The 22,785-nt window shown below is 43.2% G+C and overlaps 1 protein-coding gene across 3 annotated transcripts in view; it reads left to right on the forward strand.

The window, feature by feature from the left end:
* ttbk2a (tau tubulin kinase 2a) overlaps window positions 1–22,785 on the forward strand; it is a 110,010-nt gene that overhangs the window by 43,172 nt on the left and 44,053 nt on the right. For all 3 annotated transcript variants that reach the window (XM_061896270.1, XM_061896272.1, XM_061896271.1), the window contains exons 4-10: window positions 762–835; window positions 7,038–7,178; window positions 9,772–9,876; window positions 15,507–15,572; window positions 15,656–15,748; window positions 15,814–15,939; window positions 16,011–16,168. In XM_061896270.1, coding sequence (XP_061752254.1) covers window positions 762–835; window positions 7,038–7,178; window positions 9,772–9,876; window positions 15,507–15,572; window positions 15,656–15,748; window positions 15,814–15,939; window positions 16,011–16,168 — 763 coding nt within the window. The remainder of the gene's footprint in view (window positions 1–761; window positions 836–7,037; window positions 7,179–9,771; window positions 9,877–15,506; window positions 15,573–15,655; window positions 15,749–15,813; window positions 15,940–16,010; window positions 16,169–22,785) is intronic.

The raw sequence follows: 22,785 nt of genomic DNA on the forward strand, positions 1-22,785 counted from the left end.
CCATAGTGGATCTAACATAATAGTGAGAGTCCAGTCCATAGTGGATCTAACATAATAGGGAGAGTCCAGTCCATAATGGATCTAACATAATAGTGAGAGTCCAGTCCATAGTGGATCTAACATAATAGTGAAAGTCCAGTCCATAGTGGATCTAACATAATAGTGAGAGTCCAGTCCATAGTGGATCTAACATAATAGTGTGAGAGTCCAGTCCATAGTGGATCTAACATAATAGTGAGAGTCCAGTCCATAGTGGATCTAACATAATAGTGAGAGTCCAGTCCATAATGGATCTAACATAATAGTGAGAGTCCAGTCCATAGTGGATCTAACATAATAGTGAGAGTCCAGTCCATAGTGGATCTAACATAATAGTGAGAGTCCAGTCCATAGTGGGGCTAGCAGGAGTTCTGTATCATCACCCAGTATTCTCATGTCTTTTGCCAAAAACACTAGTAATTATGTAACTCTCTGACTCAGCCAGTCAGTGGAATGAAGGAAACATTAAAGCTGGTATTTATTTAGTGTTTAGGACATAAAGCAGGTGTGTGGTGGCTGCAGTGCATGCAGAACAGCTGTGGGGGTGTGGCCTCTATCAGGCTGCTCAGCAGTAATGTCTTGCAAGGCCATCACACACACACACACACACACACACACACACACTTGCAAGTCATGTATTTAGACATTTAAGTCACACTGGTCAGATGACATAAAGTCACTTGCTGGACATGAAATGTTGACTTCATCTCTGTCCTTCACAGGGAAAGATCACGTGTGTCGCTTTGTGGGCTGTGGACGCAACGACCGCTTCAACTATGTGGTGATGGAGCTTCAGGTCAGTCGTACTGGTCTGACATGCATATTACAGCATTATTTGTGGGACAGGGGGGCGTAAATTTTTATAACGGATAGAAAGATAACCCTTTCAACTACAAACCCCAAAACCAGTGAAGTTGGCACGTTGTGTAAATGGTAAATAAAAAGAGAATACAATGATTTGCAAATCTTTTTCAACCTATAATCAATTGAATAGACTGCAAAGACAAGATACTTTGCAAATATTAGCTCATTTGGAATTTGATGCCTGCAACAAGTGGCAAAAAACTCCACTCTGCAAAGCGAAAGCCATTTATCAACAACACCCAGAAACGCCACCGGCTTCGCTGAGCCCGAGCTCATCTAAGACTGACTGATGCAAAGTGGAAAAGTGTTCTGTGGTCTGACGAGTCCACATTTCAAATTGTTTTTGGAAACGGACAAAAGAAGCAAAGAACCTTCCGGACTGTTATAGGCGCAAAGTTCAAAAACCAGCATCTGTGATGGTATGGGAGTGTATTAGTGCCCAAGGCATGGGTTCAGGAACACTTCAGAAAACCGCTGTCAGTAACTATAGTTGGTCGCTACATGTGTAAGTGCAAGTTAAACTCTACTATTCAAAGCGAAAGCCATTTATCAACAACACCCGGATACGCCGTCGGCTTCGCTGTGCCCGAGCGTATCTAAGATGGACTGATGCAAAGTGGAAAAGTGTTCTGTGGTCTGACGAGTCCACATTTCAAATTGTTTTTGGAAACGGACAAAAGAAGCAAAGAACCTTCCGGACTGTTATAGGCGCAAAGTTCAAAAGCCAGCATCTGTGATGGTATGGGAGTGTATTAGTGCCCGAGGCATGGGTTCAGGAACACTTCAGAAAACCACTGTCAGTAACTATAGTTGGTCGCTACATTTGTAAGTGCAAGTTAAAACTCTACTATTCAAAGCGAAAGCCATTTATCAACAACACCCGGATACGCCGCCGGCTTCGCTGTGCCCGATCGTATCTAAGATGGACTGATGCAAAGTGGAAAAGTGTTCTGTGGTCTGACGAGTCCACATTTCAAATTGTTTTTGGAAACGGTGGATGTCATGTCCTCCGGACAAAAGAAGCAAAGAACCTTCCGGACTGTTATAGGCGCAAAGTTCAAAAGCCAGCATCTGTGATGGTATGGGAGTGTATTAGTGCCCAAGGCATGGGTTCAGGAACACTTCAGAAAACCGCTCTCAGTAACTATAGTTGGTCGCTACATTTGTAAGTGCAAGTTAAACTCTACTATTCAAAGCGAAAGCCATTTATCAACAACACCCGGATACGCCGCCGGCTTCGCTGTGCCCGAGCTCATCTAAGATGGACTGATGCAAAGTGGAAAAGTGTTCTGTGGTCTGACCAGTCCACATTTCAAATTGTTTTTGGAAACGGCGGACATCGTGTCCTCCGGACCAAAGAGGAAAATAACCCTCCGGACTCTTCTAAGCGCAAAGTTCAAAAGCCAGCATCTGTGATGGTATGGGAGTGTATTAGTGCCCAAGGCATGGGTTCAGGAACACTTCAGAAAACCACTGTCAGTAACTATAGTTGGTCGCTACATTTGTAAGTGCAATTTCAACTCTACTATTCAAAGCGAAAGCCATTTATCAACAACACCCGGATACGCCGCCGGCTTCGCTGAGCCCGAGCTCATCTAAGATGGACTGATGCAAAGTGGAAAAGTGTTCTGTGGTCTGACGAGTCCACATTTCAAATTGTTTTTGGAAACGGCGGACATCGTGTCCTCCGGACCAAAGAGGAAAATAACCCTCCGGACTCTTCTAAGTGCAAAGTTCAAAAGCCAGCATCTGTGATGGTATGGGAGTGTATTAGTGCCCAAGGCATGGGTTCAGGAACACTTCAGAAAACCACTGTCAGTAACTATAGTTGGTCGCTACATGTGTAAGTGCAATTTCAACTCTACTATTCAAAGCGAAAGCCATTTATCAACAACACCCGGATACGCCGCCGGCTTCGCTGTGCCCGAGCGTATCTAAGAGGGACTGATGCAAAGTGGAAAATTGTTCTGTGGTCTGACGAGTCCACATTTCAAATTGTTTTTGGAAACGGTGGACGGACCAAAGAGGAAAATAACCCTCCGGACAACTTTCTCTGTGTGAACATGAAATATCTTGTCTTTGCAGTCCATTCAATTGAATATAAGTTATTTACAAATCATTGTATTTTGTTTTTATTAACCATTTATACAATGTAAAATAAACGTTTCTAAAATCTAATTCAGAAGGCTTTATTCTGTCAGTTCCGTCGCCGTTTCTTGTCTGGTATTTACGCCACTTCTGTTGAAATAAAAAAGCGTTTCTAGCCTTCCTGTCGGTCATTTTTTCTTAATAATGATCCGGCAGCAGCCGGCGTCATATCACAAGACCCTCGGGTGCCGTGAATGTCAATTAAGTGACGTCTTGGTGAAGATTTATGATCGCTCATTTTGCACCACAATTTACCCAGGCTCTCTATAAAGGGAGGGGACCCCACAGCACTTTGTTGTTAATCAATCAATCAATCAATGTTTATTTATATAGCCCCAAATCACAAATGTCTTAAAGGACTGCACAAATCATTACGACTACAACATCCTCGGAAGAACCCACAAAAGGGCAAGGAAAACTCACACCCAGTGGGCAGGGAGAATTCACATCCAGTGGGACGCCAGTGACAATGCTGACTATGAGAAACCTTGGAGAGGACCTCAGAAGTGGGCAACACCCCCCCCCCCTCTAGGGGACCGAAAGCAATGGATGTCGAGCGGGTCTAACATGATACTGTGAAAGTTCAGTCCATAGTGGCTCCAACACAGCCGCGAGAGTTCAGTTCAAGCGGATCCAAGACAGCAGCGAGAGTCCCGTCCACAGGAAACCATCTCAAGCGGAGGCGGATCAGCAGCGTAGAGATGTCCCCAACCGATACACAGGCGGGCGGTCCATCCTGGGTCCCGACGAGCGGTCCATCCTGGGTCTCGACTCTGGACAGCCAGTACTTCATCCATGGTCATCGGACCGGACCCCCTCCACAAGGGAGGGGGGGACATAGGAGAAAAAAGAAAAGAAGCGGCAGATCAACTGGTCTAAAAAGGAGGTCTATTTCAAGGCTAGAGTATACAGATGAGTTTTAAGGTGAGACTTAAATGCTTCTACTGAGGTAGCATCTCGAACTGTTACCGGGAGGGCATTCCAGAGTACTGGAGCCCGGAATGAAAACGCTCTATAGCCCGCAGACTTTTTTTGGGCTCTAGGAATCACTAATAAGCCGGAGTCTTTTGAACGCAGATTTCTTGCCGGGACATATGGTACAATACAATCTGCAAGATAGGATGGAGCTAGACCGTGTAGTATTTTATACGTAAGTAGTAAAACCTTAAAGTCACATCTTAAGTGCACAGGAAGCCAGTGCAGGTGAGCCAGTACAGGTATATATGTATGTATATATGTATATAAAGGTATATACAGTTTAGGTATATATGTATGTATATAAAGGTATATACAGTACAGGTATATATGTATATAAAGGTATATACAGTATAGGTATATATGTATGTATATAAAGGTATATACAGTATAAGTATATATGTATGTATATATGTATATAAAGGTATATACAGTATAGGTATGTATTTATGTATATATGTATATAAAGGTATATACAGTATAGGTATATATGTATGTATATATGTATATAAAGGTATATACAGTATAGGTATATATGTATGTATATATGTATATAAAGGTATATACAGTATAGGTATATATGTATGTATATATGTATATAAAGGTATATACAGTATAGGTATATATGTATGTATATATGTATATAAAGGTATATACAGTACAGGCGTAATGTGATCAAACTTTCTTGTTCTTGTCAAAAGTCTAGCAGCCGCATTTTGTACCAACTGTAATCTTTTAATACTAGACATGGGGAGACCCAAAAATAATACGTTACAGTAATCGAGACGAGACGTAACAAACGCATGGATAATGATCTCAGCGTCTTTAGTGGACAAAATGGAGCGAATTTTAGCGATATTACGGAGATGAAAGAAGGCCGTTTTAGTAACGCTTTTAATGTGTGACTCAAAGGAGAGAGTTGGGTGGAAGATAATACCCAGATTCTTTACCGAGTCACCTTGTTTAATTGTTTGGTTGTCAAATGTTAAAGTGGTATTATTAAATAGAGGTCGGTGTCTAGCAGGACCGATAATCAGCATTTCGTTTTTTTTGGCGTTACGTTGCAAAAAATTAGCGGACATCCATTAAGCCGTTTTGTTGTTTTTTTTGTCCTGTAAAGTAAGCTTGATGAGTTGAGTATATGTCAGCATGTGGCCCACTTTTAACTCTTTTTTTAAACTCTTATTGCAAACCCTTATTTACAGTAAGACATTAATTTGACTTAGTCATTATTTTGTCTTAGTAAGTCAATATTTATTAAGTCAAAATTTTGCCTTATTTTGTCTTAGTAAGTCAATATTTAATAACTCAAAAATAATGACATACTTAGTATCTCAGGTAACTAGGTTTTGTGTTTTGTTTTTACTTTATGGAAAAAAAAATTGAGATATATATCAATCAATCAATCAATGTTTACTTATATAGCCCTAAATCACTAGTGTCTCAAAGGGCTGCACAAACCACTACGGCATCCTCGGTAGGCCCACATAAGGGCAAGGAAAACTCACACCCAGTGGGACGTCGGTGACAATGATGACTATGAGAACCTTGGAGAGGAGGAAAGCAATGGATGTCGAGCGGGTCTAACATGATACTGTGAAAGTTCAATCCACAATGGATCCAACACAGTCGCGAGAGTCCAGTCCAAAGCGGATCCAACACAGCAGCGAGAGTCCCGTTCACAGCCGAGCCAGCAGGAAACCATCCCAAGCGGAGGCGGATCAGCAGCGCAGAGATGTCCCCAGCCGATACACAGGCAAGCAGTACATGGCCACCGGATCGGACCGGACCCCCTCCACAAAGGAGAGTGGGACATAGGAGAAAAAGAAAAGAAACGGCAGATCAACTGGTCTAAAAAGGGAGTCTATTTAAAGGATAGATTATACAAATGAGTTTTAAGGTGAGACTTAAATGCTTCTACTGAGGTGGACTCTCGAACTGTTACCGGGAGGGCATTCCAGAGTACTGGAGCCCGAACGGAAAAAACTCTATAGCCCGCAGACTTTTTTTGGGCTCTGGGAATCACTAATAATCCGTAGTTCTTAGAAAGCAGATTTCTTGCCGGGACATATGGTACAATACAATCGGCAAGATAGGATGGAGCTAGACCGTGTAGTATTTTATACGTAAGTAGTAAAACCTTAAAGTCACATCTTAAGTGCACAGGAAGCCAGTGCAGGTGAGCCAGTATAGGTATATATGTATGTATATATGTATATAAAGGTATATACAGTATAGGTATATATGTATGTATATATGTATATAAAGGTATATACAGTATAGGTATATATGTATGTATATATGTATATAAAGGTGTATACAGTATAGGTATATATGTATGTATATATGTATATAAAGGTGTATACAGTATAGGTATATATGTATGTATATATGTATATAAAGGTATATACAGTATAGGTATATATGTATGTATATACAGTATATATATAGAGGTATATACAGTACAGGCGTAATGTGATCAAACTTTCTTGTTCTTGTCAAAAGTATATTGCCACTCAGCATACGGAGCGGAAAACACAACCAAAAATTGTACGCTTCTTCACGCGACGAAGCTGGCCTACTTCACCATAGTCTGTAGTCTATTGCCCCACCCAGGCTGTGGTGAGATGGAGACGTGATGGTGAAGACAGGCCAAATTACACAGTTCCTTACACCCCCCCCCTGGAGAGGACACCACCTTAACTAACAAATTTTCTGGGGGAAACACTGAAAGTGTTGAAAAAAGGATACATTTTTGGTGTCATTCTGTTAACCAAACACCGATTAAAACATGAACTAGTGTGTAACTTTTAAAGTGATATGTCGTTAGCGAGTTATGAGCATCAACAAGCTCCATTTCCCCTCCTGTTATGAATTATACATGGTTAGTGCAGCATGCTTATTGTTTATGTCCACTCAGCATTTCTACTTGTGTGTTTATTAGTGCTTTCCAACACAATGCGAAAGGAGCTCATCTTTGCTAAATGTTGTTTTATGTTGCACCTTCTCAGGGTCGTAATCTGGCCGACCTGAGGAGGAGCATGAGCAGGGGAACCTTCAGCATCAGCACCACTCTGCGCTTGGGCCGCCAGATCCTGGAAGCCATCGAGAGCATCCACTCTGTGGGCTTTCTGCATCGGGACATCAAGCCAGTGAGCATACTATGACATTTTGTTTGTTTTGTGTACCATGACTCCTTTATACACTGTGGTGCCTGTGCTATTATTTGTTGTGCACAGTCCCCCCTCTTATATTGCGGTTAGTTGGTTCCAGAGACGACCGCAATAGAAGACGTTCTGCAAAGTAGAAATTGTTATTTATTAATGCAATATTTTTGTAATCGCATCATTTCTAACATTGTTAGAACCTTTTAGACATGAAATACCTCCCTTTCAGTCACCTTTACACTTTTAAAACGGCAGTAAAACGGCTGATCAAACAAAACAGAAGTCATCGTTATTAGAGATGTCCGAAAATATCGGACTGCCGATAAAATAATTGTTTTTGATAACAAAGTTTACCGTATTTTCCGGACCATAGGGCGCACTGCGGGCTTCACGGTGGCAGAGGGGTTAGTGCGTCTGCCTCACAATACGAAGGTCCTACAGTCCTGGGTTCAAATCCAGGCTTGGGATCTTTCTGTGTGGAGTTTGCATGTTCTCCCCGTGAATGCGTGGGTTCCCTCCGGGTACTCCGGCTTCCTCCCACTTCCAAAGACATGCACCTGGGGATAGGCCCCTCCCACTTCCAAAGACATGCACCTGGGGATAGGCCCCTCCCACCTCCAAAGACATGCACCTGTGGATAGGCTCCTCCCACTTCCAAAGACATGCACCTGGGGATAGGTTGATTGGCAACACTAAATTGGCCCTAGTGTGTGAATGTTAGTGTGAATGTTGTCTGTCTATCTGTGTTGGCCCTGCGATGAGGTGGCGACTTGTCCAGGGTGTACCCCGCCTTCCGCCCGATTGTAGCTGAGATAGGCGCCAGCGCCCCCCGTGACCCCGAAAGGGAATAAGCGGTAGAAAATGGATGGATGGATGGAGGGCGCACTGCCATCTTTTTTCATATATAGGGCGCACCAGATTTTAGGGCACATCAAAGGAGTCATATTGTTATAATTTTTTTCTAAATTGAAAACACTTCCTTGTGGTCTACATGTTGTGGTTTGTGCAGCCCTTTGAGACACTGGTGATTTAGGGCTGTGTAAATAAACATTGATTGATTGATTGATTGATTGATTGATTGAATGAAACTTTCTGACAATCCCTACCGCATGCACTGTTTTGTGGGCGTGTCTTATTTACGCGGCTCACCTTCGACGGCGTCTTCTCCCCCGTCATCATTGTTGTGGCGGTGTAGCGTGCAAGGACGGTAGTAGAAGAAGTGTCAAAAGATGGCGCTAACTGTTTTAATGACATTCAGACTTTACTTCAATCAATAACGGAGCAGCATCTCCTCATCCGGAAATAAAAACTGAAAAATGTTTCCCGTGAAAAACCGTTCGACCGGAACACTCTGAAAACTAAAGTTCCTTGGGTGAATAATGTAAACTCACTACACCGGTATGTTTTAGCGCTTTCATGGCGAGTTTACTGACGGATATAAGTAAGAACTTTACACTACTTTATATTAGAAATGGCCACAGCGAAGAATGAATGTCCCATAACAAGAAGATAGAGAAAAAGAAGAAGCTTTTAGTCTACGGAGTCCGCACGGACTACAAAGGCAGATGCGCGCAATTTTTCAAGATTCATGCAGATCCCACATACAGATCAGCAAGTAACAGAACGTAACAAAAGTTGCTTTTGTATAATATTGCGAAACAAAACGCCAGATAATATGTCTTACCTTATACACAATAATAATAATAATACTCAATAATAATAATAATAACAATAATAATAGTCCTATGTTGAAGCACAGTACAATCCATCAAGCGGTGCGGCTTCATAGCTTACCAAAGTCCTATTAAAACATTTTGATAGATTTTAGAGCGCCGTGTGTAATGTTCTATATTTTCAATGGAACGTATAAAATGTTGGTGTTTACTTGAGTCATATTGCCATCATATTGCAATCTTCACGTATCTCGTATGTTTGTCTTCCATCTACTGGTCACACTTATCATTACACCATCCACCAAATAAAATTGCTTCGAGGTCTGTAAGCAAAACCAGAATCATTCCGTACAATAGGCGCACTGTCGAGTTTTTAAAGAGAGAAAAATACGGTACATTACATCCACATTCTTATTCTATTTTAATTTTGATTTTTAATGTGTTTATTTTATTGTATTTAAATTGTAATATTTAACCTCTTAAGGCCCAAACTGTTTGTTTACATTCTTTTTGTATTTCTCTTTGCTATTTGGGCTTATTAGACCCTAATTAGAATAAAAACTAAGAATCATCTTTTGATATGATGTACTTAGTCCATAAGTACACAAACGTGTATTTAATTTTTAGTGACATGTTAATTCTTATTTTGATTTTTTTTTCCAAATTCCATTGTATGTTATACTCTTCTGACACCAGCAGATGGCAGTATAAGTGTCCACATAAGGGGCCATTAGACCCCAATTCAGTAGTGTACACAATTTTGGAAATAAGAGCTAAAAGGTGCTGTCCACGCATGTGGCCACTAAGGCCTTTAGAGGTTTTTAATACTTAAAATAAAAAGATATAAACATTTTTTTTAACTTTTAACTTTTAAATTGACATTTACATTGTGTTTCTGCTTTTAGTCCAACTTCGCCATGGGTCGCTTCCCCAGCACCTGCAGGACTTGCTACATGCTGGACTTCGGTTTGGCGCGACAGTTTACCAACTCCAGCCAAGAGGTCCGACCGGTAAGTGATGTCGAGTTGGACATTTTTGCTGCATGATCCTGTGCTGTAGACATGAATGAAGGTGTTCAGATCTGATTTTGACAAATGATATCGTTCCAATATCATTCCAAAAAAAATCATGTGCGATACAAGCAGTCCTGCATGGTGTGTACTTGTGTGTGATATCATGTGCGATAGAAGCAGTCCCACACGGTGTGTACTTGTGCGTGATATCATGTGCGACACAAGCAGTCCTGCATGGTGTGTACTTGTGCGATACAGGCAGTCCTGCATGGTGTTTACTTGTGTGGGATATCATGTGTGACACAAGCAGTCCTGCATGGTGTGTACTTGTGCGTAATATCCTGTGCGATACAAGCAGTCCCGCACGGTGTGTACTTGTGCGTGATATCATGTGCGACACAAGCAGTCCTGCATGGTGTTTACTTGTGCGATACAGGCAGTCCTGCATGGTGTTTACTTGTGTGGGATATCATGTGTGACACAAGCAGTCCTGCATGGTGTTTACTTGTTTGTGATATCATGTGCGATACAAGCAGTCCCGCATGGTGTGTACTTGTGCGATACAGGCAGTACTGCATGGTGTTTACTTGTGTGGGATATCATGTGTGATACAAGCAGTCCCGCACGGTGTGTACTTGTGCGTGATATCATGTGCGACACAACCAGTCCCACACGGTGTGTACTTGTGCGTGATATCATGTGCGACACAAGGAGTCCTGCATGGTGTTTACATGTGCGATACAGGCAGTACTGAATGGTGTTTACTTGTGTGGGATATCATGTGTGACACAAGCAGTCCTGCATGTGTGTAATATCCTGTGCGATACAAGCAGTTCTGCATGGTGTGTACTTGTGTGTGATGACATGTGCGATACAAGCAGTTCTGCATGGTGTGTACTTGTGTGGGATATCATGTGTGATACAAGCAGTCCCGCACGGTGTGTACTTGTGCGTGATATCATGTGCGACACAAGCAGTCCCGCACGGTGTGTACTTGTGCGTGATATCATGTGCGACACAAGGAGTCCTGCATGATGTTTACATGTGCGATACAGGCAGTACTGCATGGTGTTTACTTGTGTGGGATATCATGCGTGACACAAGCAGTCCTGCATGTGTGTAATATCCTGTGCGATACAAGCAGTTCTGCATGGTGTGTACTTGTGTGTGATGACATGTGCGATACAAGCAGTTCTGCATGGTGTGTACTTGTGTGTGATATCATGTGCGATACAAGCAGTTCTGCATGGTGTGTACTTGTGTGTGATGACATGTGCGATACAAGCAGTTCTGCATGGTGTGTACTTGTGTGTGATATCATGTGCGATAGAAGCAGTCCCACACGGTGTGTACTTGTGCGTGATATCATGTGCGATACAAGCAGTCCCGCACGGTGTGTACTTGTGCGTGATATCATGTGCGATACAAGCAGTCCCGCACGGTGTGTACTTGTGCGTGATATCATGTGCGACACAAGCAGTCCCGCACGGTGTGTACTTGTGCGTGATATCATGTGCGACACAAGGAGTCCCACACGGTGTGTACTTGTGCGTGATATGATGTGCGACACAAGCAGTCCCGCACGGTGTGTACTTGTGCGTGATATCATGTGCGACACAAGCAGTCCCACACGGTGTGTACTTGTGCGTGATATGATGTGCGACACAAGGAGTCCTGCATGGTGTTTACATGTGCGATACAGGCAGTACTGCATGGTGTTTACTTGTGTGGGATATCATGTGTGACACAAGCAGTCCTGCATTTGTATGATATCCTGTGCGATACAAGCAGTTCTGCATGGTGTGTACTTGTGTGTGATGACATGTGCGATACAAGCAGTTCTGCATGGTGTGTACTTGTGTGGGATATCATGTGTGATACAAGCAGTCCCGCACGGTGTGTACTTGTGCGTGATATCATGTGCGACACAAGCAGTCCCACACGGTGTGTACTTGTGCGTGATATCATGTGCGACACAAGGAGTCCTGCATGGTGTTTACATGTGCGATACAGGCAGTACTGCATGGTGTTTACTTGTGTGGGATATCATGTGTGACACAAGCAGTCCTGCATGTGTGTAATATCCTGTGCGATACAAGCAGTTCTGCATGGTGTGTACTTGTGTGTGATGACATGTGCGATACAAGCAGTTCTGCATGGTGTGTACTTGTGTGGGATGTCATGTGCGATACAAGCAGTCATGCATGGTGTGTACATGTGTGTGATATCCTGTGCGATACAAGCAGTCCTGCATGGTGTGTACTTGTGTATGATATCATGTGCGATACAAGCAGTCCTGCATGGTGTGTACTATCATGTGCGATACAAGCAGTTCAGCATGGGGTGTACTTGTGAGATACAAGCAGTCCTGCATGTTGTGTACTTGTGTGTGATATCTTGTGCGATACAAGCAGTTCTGTATGATGTGTACTTGTGTGTGATATCCTGTGCGATACAAGCAGTCCTGCATGTTGTGTACTTGTGTCTGATATCTTGTGCGATACAAGCAGTTCTGTATGGTGTGTACTTGTGTATGATATCCTGTGCGATACAAGCAGTCCTGCATGGTGTGTACTTGTGTATGATATCCTGTGCGATACAGGATATCATACACTATCATGTGCGATACAAGCAGTTCAGCATGGTGTGTACTTGTGTATGATATCCTCTGCGATACAAGTAGTCCTGCATGGTGTGTACTATCATGTGTGATACAAGCAGTCCTGCATGGTGTGTACTTGTGTATGATATCCTGTCCGATACAAGCAGTCCTGCATGGTGTGTACTTGTGTGGGATATCATGTGCGATACAAGCAGTCCTGCATGGTGTGTACTTGTGTATGATATCCTGTCCGATACAAGCAGTCCTGCATGGTGTGTACTTGTGTGTGATATCCTGTGCGATACAAGCAGTCCTGCATGGTGTGTACTATCATGTGCGATACAAGCAGTTCAGCATGGTGTGTACTTGTGAGATACAAGCTGTCCTGCATGTTGTGTACTTGTGTGTGATATCTTGTGCGATACAAGCAGTTCTGTATGATGTGTACTTGTGTGTGATATCCTGTGCGATACAAGCAGTCCTGCATGTTGTGTACTTGTGTCTGATATCTTGTGCGATACAAGCAGTTCTGTATGGTGTGTACTTGTGTATGATATCCTGTGCGATACAAGCAGTCCTGCATGGTGTGTACTTGTGTATGATATCCTGTGCGATACAGGATATCATACACTATCATGTGCGATACAAGCAGTTCAGCATGGTGTGTACTTGTGAGATACAAGCAGTCCTGCATGGTGTGTACTTGTGTATGATATCCTGTGCGATACAAGTAGTCCTGCATGGTGTGTACTTGTGTATGATATCCTGTGCGATACAAGCAGTCCTGCATGGTGTGTACTATCATGTGTGATACAAGCAGTCCTGCATGGTGTGTACTTGTGTGTGATATCCTGTGCGATACAAGCAGTCCTGCATGGTGTGTACTTGTGTATGATATCCTGTGCGATACAAGCAGTCCTGCATGGTGTGTACTTGTGTATGATATCCTGTGCGATACAAGTAGTCCTGCATGGTGTGTACTATCATGTGTGATACAAGCAGTCCTGCATGGTGTGTACTTGTGTATGATATCCTGTGCGATACAAGTAGTCCTGCATGGTGTGTACTTGTGTATGATATCCTGTGCGATACAAGTAGTCCTGCATGGTGTGTACTTGTGTATGATATCCTGTGCGATACAAGGAGTCCTGCATGGTGTGTACTATCATGTGCGATACAAGCAGTCATGCATGGTGTGTACTTGTGTGTGATATCCTGTGCAATACAAGCAGTCCTGCATGGTGTGTACTTGTGTATGATATCCTGTGCGATACAGGCAGTTAGGGTTAGGGTTAGGGTTATGCAACCAAACCCCAAAAATGAAAATTGCGCGCTAGCGCCCCCTAGGAAAAGACACAAAACAGACTGCTTGTAACTTCCATTATGAATGTCGTAGAGACATGAAACAAAAACCTCTATGTAGGTCTGACTTAGACCTACATTTCCAATTAGAACCTTCTATAGCAAAAATCAACAGGAAGTTGGCAAAAACCCCTTCAAAACAAAATTTTCGCAAAAAATTCAATTTTTGCCTCTTTGAACTGAAATGTGACCCCCTTAAAATGCTTCAAAACTCACCAAACTTGGCACACACATCAGGACTGGCAGAAATTGTGATCTAGTGAAAAAACCAAACCTTAAAACTCAAAATTGCGCTCTATTGCAATTTTTGAATAAAACACAGAAAAAACTGCTCCTAGGAAGAGGAAACAGATAAAACTGCTTGTAACTTCTGTTAGGAATGTCGGACAGACATGAAACAAAAACCTCAATGTAGGTCTCACTTAGACCTACATTTTGATAGGTGGCATCTTTCAGTTAAAATCAACAGGAAGTTGGCAATTACCCCTTCAAAATAAAAGTTTTGTAAAAAGCCGTCACCTTTTTCCAGACAAAACTGCTTATAACTTCTGTTAGGAATGTCGTAGAGACATGAAACAAAGACCTCTATGTTGGTCTGACTAAGACCATGGCTTCAGTCGCGGGGGCAGCAGCCAAAGCGGAGCGGCCAAAGGCGGACCCGACCAACGCTGCTTGCAGCTTTAATTTATAATTGAATCACTTGTTTATTTTTCAACAAGTTTTTTAGTTATTTTAATATCCTTTTTTCCAAATAGTTCAAGAAAGACCACTACAAATGAGCAATATTTTGCACTGTTATACAATTTAATAAATCATAAACTGATGACATAGTGCTGTATTTTTACTTCTTTATCTCTTTTTTTTTCAACCAAAAATGCTTTGCTCTGATTAGGGGTACTTGAATTAAAAAAATGTTCACAGGGGGTACATCACTGAAAAAAAGGTTGAGAACCACTGTTGTAGAGGACGTTAAAGGCAGTGCAGTCACGGGCCGGGTGAAAATCGGGACAAATTCGGGAGAATGGTTGCACCGGTAGATTGTCGGGAGGTGCACTGAAAAACGGTGAGGGTTGGCAAGTAAGTTGCTAGGGCGGGAAAGCCATTCATAGAAGGCGAATTCATTAAAAAGTGCATGTTGGGCTTAGTGCGTCTTCCTCACAATACGAAGGTCCTGCAGTCCTGGGTTCAAATCCAGGCTCGGGATCTTTCTGTGTGGAGTTTGCATGTTCTCCCCGTGAATGCGTGGGTTCCCTCCGGGTTCTCCGGCTTCCTCCCACTTCCAAAGACATGCACCTGGGGATAGGCCCCTCCCACTTCCAAAGACATGCACCTGGAGATAGGTTGATTAGGGCCAATTTAGTGTTGCCAGAGTGTGAATGTGAGTGTGAATGTTGTCTGTCTATCTGTGTTGGCCCTGCGATGAGGTGGCGACTTGTCCAGGGTGTACCCCGCCTTCCGCCCGATTGTAGCTGAGATAGGCGCCAGCGCCCCCCGCGACCCCAAAAGGGTATAAGCGGTAGGAAATGGATGGATGGATGGATGGATTTTTTAAGAAATCTTTTCTTGCGGCCCAGCCTGACCCAGTTTCTGCATCCAGTGGCCCCCCGGGTAAATTGAGTTTGAGACCCCTGCTTTAATGACTACGTCAACTTTTCTTCCCCAGCCCCGTCCGGTGGCGGGATTCCGTGGAACAGTGCGTTACGCGTCCGTCAACGCACACAAGAACAAGGTAAACGCTGCCCGTCCACGTGTCCAAATCCTGTTCATCAATAACAACGTCTCAACTCGACCCCTGCGCGGTCATTTTTGCAGGAGATGGGTCGCCATGACGACCTGTGGTCCCTCTTTTACATGCTGGTGGAGTTTCTCGTTGGCCAGTTGCCGTGGAGGAAGATCAAGGACAAGGCAAGTCCCGTCCTGGAAGCCGCAAAGTGTGAGAAATGGCCGTCTAAGCAGGTGTGTCGATGTAGGAGCACGTGGGCAAGCTGAAGGACACGTACGACCATCATTTGATGCTCAAACACCTGCCGGCAGAGTTTGCCGTTTTCCTAGAGCACATCTCCAGCCTGGACTACTTCACCAAGCCCGACTACCAGGTGGGTGCGACGCGGCCGAGAGACTAAACCTTGTGGCGTATGTGCACTGAGCGACTTGTTGTTGTTCTCAGCTGCTGATGTCGGTGTTTGACAACAGCATGAAGACCTACAACGTGGTGGAGAACGACCCGTACGACTGGGAGAGGACGGGCTCGGACGGTACCCTGGTGATCAGCGCCAGCGCCACCACGCCACAGCATCACACCCGCCTCACGCCAGCACACATGGGGTGCGTTTCTGACATATGTACTTATACACTGAACAGGGGAGTCCAAACCTTTTTTTTCCCCCGTTTACCGGATTTTCCGGACTATAAGTCGCAGTTTTTTTCCATAGTTTGGCCGGGGGTGCGACTTATACTCGGGGGCGACTTATGTGTGAAATTATTAACACATTACCCTAAAATATCAAACAATATTATTTATCTCTTTTGCGGAAGAGACGAAGAAAATGTCAGCAATTGTCACACACATGTCAATTAATAAGAATTCGGCGAGGGAGGGTCATGGCAGAAGTGCATTGTGGGTAATGGGATGCTAACTGCTATATGCTACTGCCGTAGGTATTCAAATGGATCATTTCATGGTTGGCGGTAACTTGTAAAAAGTGAGAAGGGCTGAAGAAAAATGGCGTTGAAAAGGAAATCATGTAGTGCAGATTACAAGCTGGATGTAGTGAAATATGCAGCAGAAAAGGACAAGAGGAAGCGGAGCATATCAATCAATCAATCAATCAATGTTTACTTATATAGCCCTAAATCACTAGTGTCTCAAAGGGCTGCACAAACCACCACCACATCCTCGGTAGGCCCACATAAGGGCAAGGAAAACTCACACCCAGTGGGACGTCGGTGACAATGATGACTATGAGAACCTTGGAGAGGAGGAAAGCAATGGATGTCGAGCGGGTCTAACATGATACTGTGAAAGTTCAATCCACAATGGATCCAACACAGTCGCGAGAGTCCAGTCCAAAGAGGATCCAAGACACAGCAGCGAGAGTCCCGTTCACAGCGGAGCCAGCAGGAAACCATCCCAAGCGTAGGCGGACCAGCAGCGCAGAGATGTCCCCAGCCGATACACAGGCGAGCAGTACATGGCCACCGGATCGGACCGGACCCCCTCCACAAAGGAGAGTGGGACATAGAAGAAAAAGAAAAGAAACGGCAGATCAACTGGTCTAAAAAGGGAGTCTATTTAAAGGCTAGAGTATACAAATGAGTTTTAAGGTGAGACTTAAATGCTTCTACTGAGCATACCTTTGGAGTTGGCAGAGTTGTTTAGAAGCCACATTGAGGAAGAAGATTTGATGGGATTTATGGATTAGGAGTGAGAGATAGTTTGGTAAAGGTATAGCATGTTCTATATGTTATAGTTATTTGAATGACTCTTACCATAATATGTTAGGTTAACATAGCAGTTGCTTATTTATGCTTCATATAACCTACACTTATTCAGCCTGTTGTTCACTATTCTTTATTTATTTTAAATTGCCTTTCAAATGTCTATTCTTGGGGTTGGGTTTCATCAAATAAATTTCCCCAAAAAATGCGACTTATACTCCAGTGCGACTTATATATGTTTTTTCCGTCCTTATTATGCATTTTTGGCAGGTGCGACTTATACTCCCAAAAATACGGTACATATAAACCAGGTAGTCAATGTTTATATGCGGTACTACAAAACCCGAAACCCGTGAAGTTGGCACGGTATGTAAGTGGTAAATAAAACTGAATACAATGATTTGAAAATCCTTTTCTACCGACCATATTTTCCAGACCATAGGGCACACTGCCAATGAGCGGGTCTAGTCAGGTCTATTTTCATATATAAGGCGCATATTTACGTGCCTCCACTTCGACGGAGTATTCTCCACGTCATCTTTGTTGCAGCGGTGTAGCGTGCAAGGACGGGAGTGGAAGAAGTGTCAAAATATGGCGCTAACTGTTTTAATGACATAGCTCGGTTGGTAGAGTGGCCGTGCCAGCAACTTGAGGGTTGCAGGTTCGATTCCCGCTTCCGCCATCCTAGTCACTGCCGTTGTGTCCTTGGGCAAGACACTTTACCCACCTGCTCCCGGTGCTGGTTTGAATGTAACTTAGATATTGGGTTTCACTATGTAAAGCGCTTTGAGTTACTTGAGAAAAGCGCTATATAAATATAATTCACTTCACTTCACTTTGTTGCAGCAGTGTAGCCTGTTGTTCACTATTCTTTATTTATTTTAAATTGCCTTTCAAATGTCTATTCTTGGTGTTGGGTTTTATCAAATATATTTCCCCCCAAAAATGCAACATTATTCTCCAGTGCGACTTATATATGTTTTTTTCTTCTTTATTACGCATTTTCGGCAGGTGCGACTTATGCTCCGAAAAATGCGGTATATACAGTATAGGAAGCAAAAAATACTAAGGTGTCTACTATTCTTTGGCAGTTGAGTCGTGACAGTAGTATGAAGAAAGGTTATGGAACAGTATGACTTCTTTATGCTCTTGTTTTCAATCAATCAATCAATGTTTATTTATATAGCCCCAAATCACAAATGTCTCAAAGGACTGCACAAATCATTACGACTACAACATCCTCGGAAGAACCCACAAAAGGGCAAGGAAAACTCACACCCAGTGGGCAGGGAGAATTCACATCCAGTGGGACGCCAGTGACAATGCTGACTATGAGAAACCTTGGAGAGGACCTCAGATGTGGGCAACCCCCCCTCTCTAGGGGACCGAAAGCAATGGATGTCGAGCGGGTCTAACATGATACTGTGAAAGTTCAATCCATAGTGGCTCCAACACAGCCGCGAGAGTTCAGTTCAAGCGGATCCAAGACAGCAGCGAGAGTCCCGTCCACAGGAAACCATCTCAAGCGGATCAGCAGCGTAGAGACGTCCCCAACCGATACAGGCGAGCGGTCCATCCTGGGTCTCGACTCTGGACAGCCAGTACTTCATCCATGGTCATCGGACCGGACCCCCTCCACAAGGGAGGGGGGGACATAGGAGAAAGAAAAGAAGCGGCAGATCAACTGGTCTAAAAAGGAGGTCTATTTAAAGGCTAGAGTATACAGATGAGTTTTAAGGTGAGGCTGAAGTAGACATTATTTACATTCATTGAACGAACAGTCTTGTATGAATGAATGAATCAATCAATGTTTATTTATATAGCCCCAAATCACAAATGTCTCAAAGGACTGCACAAATCATTACGACTACAACATCCTCGGAAGAACCCACAAAAGGGCAAGGAAAACTCACACCCAGTGGGCAGGGAGAATTCACATCCAGTGGGACGCCAGTGACAATGCTGACTATGAGAAACCTTGGAGAGGACCTCAGATGTGGGCAACCCCCCCCCTCTCTAGGGGACCGAAAGCAATGGATGTCGAGCGGGTCTAACATGATACTGTGAAAGTTCAATCCATAGTGGCTCCAACACAGCCGCGAGAGTTCAGTTCAAGCAGATCCAAGACAGCAACGAGAGTCCCGTCCACAGGAAACCATCTCAAGCGGATCAGCAGCGTAGAGACGTCCCCAACCGATACACAGGCGAGCGGTCCATCCTGGGTCTCGACTCTGGACAGCCAGTACTTCATCCATGGTCATCGGACCGGACCCCCTCCACAAGGGAGGGGGGGACATAGGAGAAAGAAAAGAAGCGGCAGATCAACTGGTCTAAAAAGGAGGTCTATTTAAAGGTTAGAGTATACAGATGAGTTTTAAGGTGAGACTTAAATGCTTCTACTGAGGTAGACATTATTTACAGTCATTGAACGAACTTTCTTGTAGTCCGGTAATTACAGCGGTAAGGAAAGTGATTCTTGTTTGTGCGGTTTTGTGCAATTGTGATAAATAGTTAATCAGCGATGCAGTTGAGCAGTCTGATGGCTCGGGGATAGAAGCTCCTCCCGTGTTGGCCACGAGACTCCGGTAGCGCTTGCCTGACTGCAGTAGTGAGAATTGATTGATTGATTGATTGATACTTTTATTAGTAGTTTGCACAGTACAGTACATATTCCGTACAATTGACCACTAAATGGTAACACCCCAATAAGTTGTTCAACTTGTTTAAGTCGGGGTCCACGTTAATCAATTCATGGTAGAGGCAGTTGTTTGGGTTGCTAGAGTCCCTCACTATTCTCTTGGCCTTGGATCTACACCGCCTGGTGTAGATGTTGCAGATGGTTGGGAGCGCTCGACTGACTGTGTGCGGTGCCATTCCCAAACCAGGAGCTGATGTTTCCAGTCACGACACTCTCTGTTGTGCATGAGTAGAAGTTTCTGGGGATCTTGCGGTTTAGCTCGAACTTCCTGAGTCTCCTGAGGAAGTAGAGACGCTGCCGTGCCTTTTTCACCACCTTGTCTATGTGTGTCTTCTGATATTGTCACTCCGAGGTATTTGAAGTTGGTCACTCTCTCGACCGGCTGAGGGGACTGTGGTCTCGTCTCCATGGCAACACTTCTGTCGCTATTCACTCATTTGCCGCTTTTCCACTAATGCAGGGGTAGGCAACCCAGAATGTTGAAAAAGCCATTTTGGTCTAGTGGAAAAGCGGCAAAACGTTTTTCTGCTTGAATCATGCAACTGACGTCAATGTTTGGCCTTTGGGAGCCACATACCACACCATGATTGGTAGATTCCTTCACCTCTGCACACAACGCTGTCAAGCACCATTCATATAAAACTTGCGGGCCACACTAATATTATAATAATAATAATAATAATAGATTAGATTTATATCGCGCTTTTCTATTGTTAGATACTCAAAGTGCTCACAGAGAAGTGGGAACCCATCATTCATTCACACCTGGTGGTGGTAAGCTACATCAGTAGCCACAGCTGCCCTGGGGTAGACTGACGGAAGCGTGGCTGCCAGTTTGCGCCTACAGCCCCTCCGACCACCACCTGTCATTCATTCATCATTCATTCACCAGTGTGAGCGGCAACGGGGGCAAAGGGTGAAGTGTCCTGCCCAAGGACACAACGGCAGCGACTTTGATGTCCATAGGTGGGAAGCGAACCTGCAACCCTCAGGTTTCTGGCACGGCCGCTCTACCCACTACGCCATGCCGCCCCCAATATTAAACTTTCATATTAAGGTGGGGGCCGCAGATTAACGTCTCGCGGGCCTAGTGTCTGAGACCCCTGCTTTAGATGGAGCTGCGTCAACAAAACAGTCAGATAGGTCAGTCAAACTTTAGTAATAGATTACAAACCAGCGTTCTGACAACTCTGTTCACTCCCAAAATGAATAAACAGCTGTTTTCCTATTTTCCCCGATTTCAATAAACAGGTAAACATTCTGATGCTGTTACGGTAAATCAAAGGTTAGTGCAATCACAATATAGTAACACTGGAAATAGTGCACAGCAATAATATATCAATAACTCAACGTTGCTCTAAAGATAATGTCACACAACACAAGACACAAAATAAACATGTAAAGCTCACTTTATTAAGTTATTCCTCATCCACCAATCCCTCAAATTCTTATTCTTCAGTGTTGGAATCAAACAGTTGGGCGAATACGGGATCCAACATGCCCGGCTCCGTCTCGTCCAAGTCGTCATTAAAGGAGTTTATGTTCAATTCTCTCGCTGCTGCTTTATTCCCGTCTTCTACTGTGTGACTGATCGCCTTGACTTTAAACTCTGCGTCGTAAGTGTGTCTCTTAATAGGAGACATTTTGGGCTCTTGACATAAACACACTCCCGCAGTCATATATCCCAGCCAGAGGTGGGTAGAGTAGCCAGAAATTGTACTCAAGTAAGAGTACTGTTACTTCAGAGATGTATTACTCAAGTAAAAGTAAGGAGTAGTCACTCAAATATTTACTTGAGTAAAAGTAAAAAGTATGTTGTGAAAAAACTACTCAAGTACTGAGTAACTGATGAGTAACCTGTTTGTTTAATGATTACGGCAACAAGTAATGCACAAAAACATAAAAATAGCAATGAGCAAATTCAGAGCCAGGAATATCTCTTAAGCAACTAAAACAATATTATATATTAAATAATGGTACATTAAAATAAAATAAAAAAATGGCACATTGAGCCACAATACTTAACAGCAACGAGGCTGAGTAGGCATTCAATGATTTGATTGATTGATTGATTGATTAAAACTTGTATTATTAGATTGCACAGTACAGTACATATTCTGTACAATTGACCACTAAATGGTAACACCCCAATAAGTTTTTCAACGTTAATCAATTACTTAATAAATGACCAAGTCGAGGTGATCTACCTCATATATACATACACACACATATCATATATATATACATATATATACATACATACATTTATATATACAGTATATAATGTATATTTATTTATTTTGCCATTTTTGTTGACATGTTAAAGGTGTTTTAATGAATATACATGCATGTTTAACATATAGATTCCTATCTTTCATGAAGACAAGAATATAAGTTGGTGTATTACCTCATTCTGATGACTTGAATTGATTGGAATCAGACAATATAGTGCTGATAATGTCCACGTTTTCAAATGGAGGAGAAAAAAAGTTCCTCTTTTCTGTCTAATACCACATGAAAGTCGTTGGTTTTTGGCATCTTATTTGTCCAGCTTCCATATTCGTTTTTATACACTTTACAAGAAATACATTGGCGGCAAACTCCGTAGCTTGCTAGCTTGTTTGCGCTGGCTTTCGGAGACTCTTATTTTGTTAGCGCAGGCGCGATGGAGCGGCGCTTTTATTGTGAAGACAGGAACTGTGCGATCAGTCTTTAGGCTTTTGATGGGAAGTACGCTTGAAATAAAAAGTGTCTTTTTTCCTTTTTACTTTTGATTGATTGATTGAAACTTTTATTAGTAGATTGC

Source organism: Nerophis ophidion, linkage group LG03 (genome assembly GCF_033978795.1).
Source record: "Nerophis ophidion isolate RoL-2023_Sa linkage group LG03, RoL_Noph_v1.0, whole genome shotgun sequence".
NCBI lineage: Eukaryota > Metazoa > Chordata > Actinopteri > Syngnathiformes > Syngnathidae > Nerophis > Nerophis ophidion.